Source organism: Notothenia coriiceps, unplaced genomic scaffold (assembly GCF_000735185.1).
Source record: "Notothenia coriiceps isolate Sejong01 unplaced genomic scaffold, NC01 NC01_scaffold00037244, whole genome shotgun sequence".
NCBI lineage: Eukaryota > Metazoa > Chordata > Actinopteri > Perciformes > Nototheniidae > Notothenia > Notothenia coriiceps.
The window spans coordinates 8171386-8173815 of NW_011369945.1; the positions used below are offsets into that span (position 1 = coordinate 8171386).

Below are 2430 nucleotides of genomic sequence, written 5' to 3' on the forward strand. Positions count from 1 at the left end.
TTGTGTGTGTGTGTGTGTGTGTGTGTGTGTGTGTGTGTGTGTGTGTGTGTGTGTATTGTGTGTGTGTGTGTGTGTGTGTGTGTGTGACTGGTTGTGTGTGTGTGTGTGTGTGTGTGTGTGTGTGTGTGTGTGTGTGTGTGTGTGTGTATGTACATTGTGTGTGTGTGTGTGTGTGTATTTACATTGTGTGTGTGTGCGTGTGCGTGTGTGTGTGTGTATGTGTTACCTGATGGGTGTGCGTGGGCTGCTGTTGTGTCTGCGTACAGGGCGCGTTCGGGGTTCAAATGAGAAGCCTTCTTTTAGACTCTCTAGGACAGATGGAGCCACGTAGGTGAAACCCTGAAGGGAAAGGATCATTGATATTAGATGGATAAAGCTACAATGTCATTGGATTTCTCATTAAAACAGGTGTTTTTTGTAATGCAATACTAAAAAAGGAGGACTGTCGTGCACTGAAGTAGGCAGTGACTAATGTAAGATTGAGAGGGCAAGAGAAAGAGTGAGCATTTTACCACTACTCAAAGTAAAGTTTTTTTTTGTTTACCTGTTTCTCTTAGGAAGCCTAAAAGAAGGTCTGTGGTCAACACAAGCCTGAGAAAATTTCAAGTTTTATTCTATGACATAAAATATAAAAAATGTCCGAGGGTTCTATGCGTCGTAAAAACTGAGTTTGTTAACAAGTGACTAAATGAGACTACTGAATGTCATGACACCAACACGAGACCACCTTTAGCTCGGCGGTGGTGATGCACAGCCATGCAACATTGACGTTTATAGCCTAACGCTAACTTTTTACATTTGCCCATTGCATTTGCACTTTAAAAATCAAAAAGTGGGATTATTATGTGGAGATTATCCTGTTAAACAAAACAAGTAATATCATATCAATCCCATTGCTTTTTGTCAAGGGAGCCCTTGAGAAGCTAACTTCTGGGTTGGCCTAAAAAAGAAAAATCATCACTGCACCCCATAAGAATCCATAAGAAAATAAATCTCACAGCAAAGGCGAGCTCTGCACTGTGGCTAAGTGTTGTGTCGTCAGGACTGTCCACTGGGGTCTGTCGGGTGAATCTCGTGTCAAACTGGCTCACATCCTCGTCTGACTGCTACAGGGAACACACAGGAAAACAGATGTCGCCACAAAGTTAGATAGACAATACATTTATTTAATAAGATTATTGTACAATGACTACATTTAACCTAGTAGCACTGAATACCAAGCATAATATTAATTGAACAAGCTATTTGAAAACATAATGGGTCACTTACCAGCTGTGGCTTGTAAGGCGGCTCTACGGTCTTATTCAGCAGGTCATCCCAGTTGATATGCCTGAAGAACGGATGCTTCTGCAGCGGAACAAAAGGGAAAACCTATCAATCTTTTCTTGGGCAACCTATATATCTGAGATGAAGATGAATACCTGAACCGTGAATTGTGAGTCAATGTCTCATTTGTGTATAAGCTCTGGTTGGGCAGCATTTCAATCATCATTAGGCGCTTTCACACTGGAGTACTTTTCCCCCCGAACTAGGCCGATAGGGGGGAGATTTGGTTTCACACCAAAAAGGATCTGGAACTAGTCCCTAGTTCGCACAAACCTTTTCACCCCCAGATAGTCCCTGCTTGCGAGGTAGTACTTTCCTGAGGAGGAAAAATGGTTCGTGGGTGTGGGTGTGCCACACTAACCATTTCTGATTGGCTGGGCGAATTGCAAACCACGCCCCGTAAAACTCCGAAAAGTTTTGTGAACCCAAAGCAGAAGAAGAAGAAGAAGAAGTAGTTACGTCAGCGGCTTCATTTGCCTAATCCGCCCTCAGGGACTTATTCCGGTGAGAACGCGATCTACTAGGACAGTTCCAGGGACTAAACAAGTACCGGCTAAGTACTTGGTGTGAAAGCGGCTATTGATATCAGGGAGGTGCATCTATGACAAGCATATTGTGTATGTGATTCATGCCTTGCCTTTAATCAATGATACTTTGAGTTTTAAATCAGCAACCCTCCAGAATATCTTAGATGCCTTTTAGACCCTCCAGAAAAACGCGGGCAAAGATCCTTGATTATGCGGGCTAAATTCCTTGATTATGCGGGCTAAAATCCTTGATTATGCGATTAAACATGCGGGGTTTTATGTGATTTTATGCGGTGAAATTGCGGGAAGTTAGGAAATATGCGGAAAGTTGCGAAATAGGCTAAAAATGCGGGAGAAAAGAATAACAATTTTTTTAAATATTGGGCTGTCTTATTTATTCTCTCTCACACACAACCTGCCACTAACGTTAAACCCCTTTACTAATCAATTAAACACATTCAATGTTTATTTATTGTAAAAGCAATTGGGCTATTTTAATCTCTCACACACACACACCCCCCCCCCCACACACACACACACACACACACACACACTCACTTCTCCGCCTCCTTCTGTT

The 2430-nt window shown here is 42.4% G+C and overlaps 1 protein-coding gene across 1 annotated transcript in view; it reads right to left on the bottom strand.

Moving 5' to 3' along the window:
• Nucleotides 1-222: 222 nt before the first annotated feature.
• LOC104965260 (ribosomal protein S6 kinase beta-2-like) overlaps nucleotides 223-2430 on the bottom strand; it is a 15969-nt gene continuing 13761 nt past the window's right edge. Inside the window, exons 13-15 of the mRNA XM_010794217.1 lie at nucleotides 1270-1347; nucleotides 999-1106; nucleotides 223-339 (exon numbers count right to left, since the gene is read on the bottom strand). Of these exons, the coding sequence (XP_010792519.1) occupies nucleotides 223-339; nucleotides 999-1106; nucleotides 1270-1347 (303 nt within the window). The remainder of the gene's footprint in view (nucleotides 340-998; nucleotides 1107-1269; nucleotides 1348-2430) is intronic.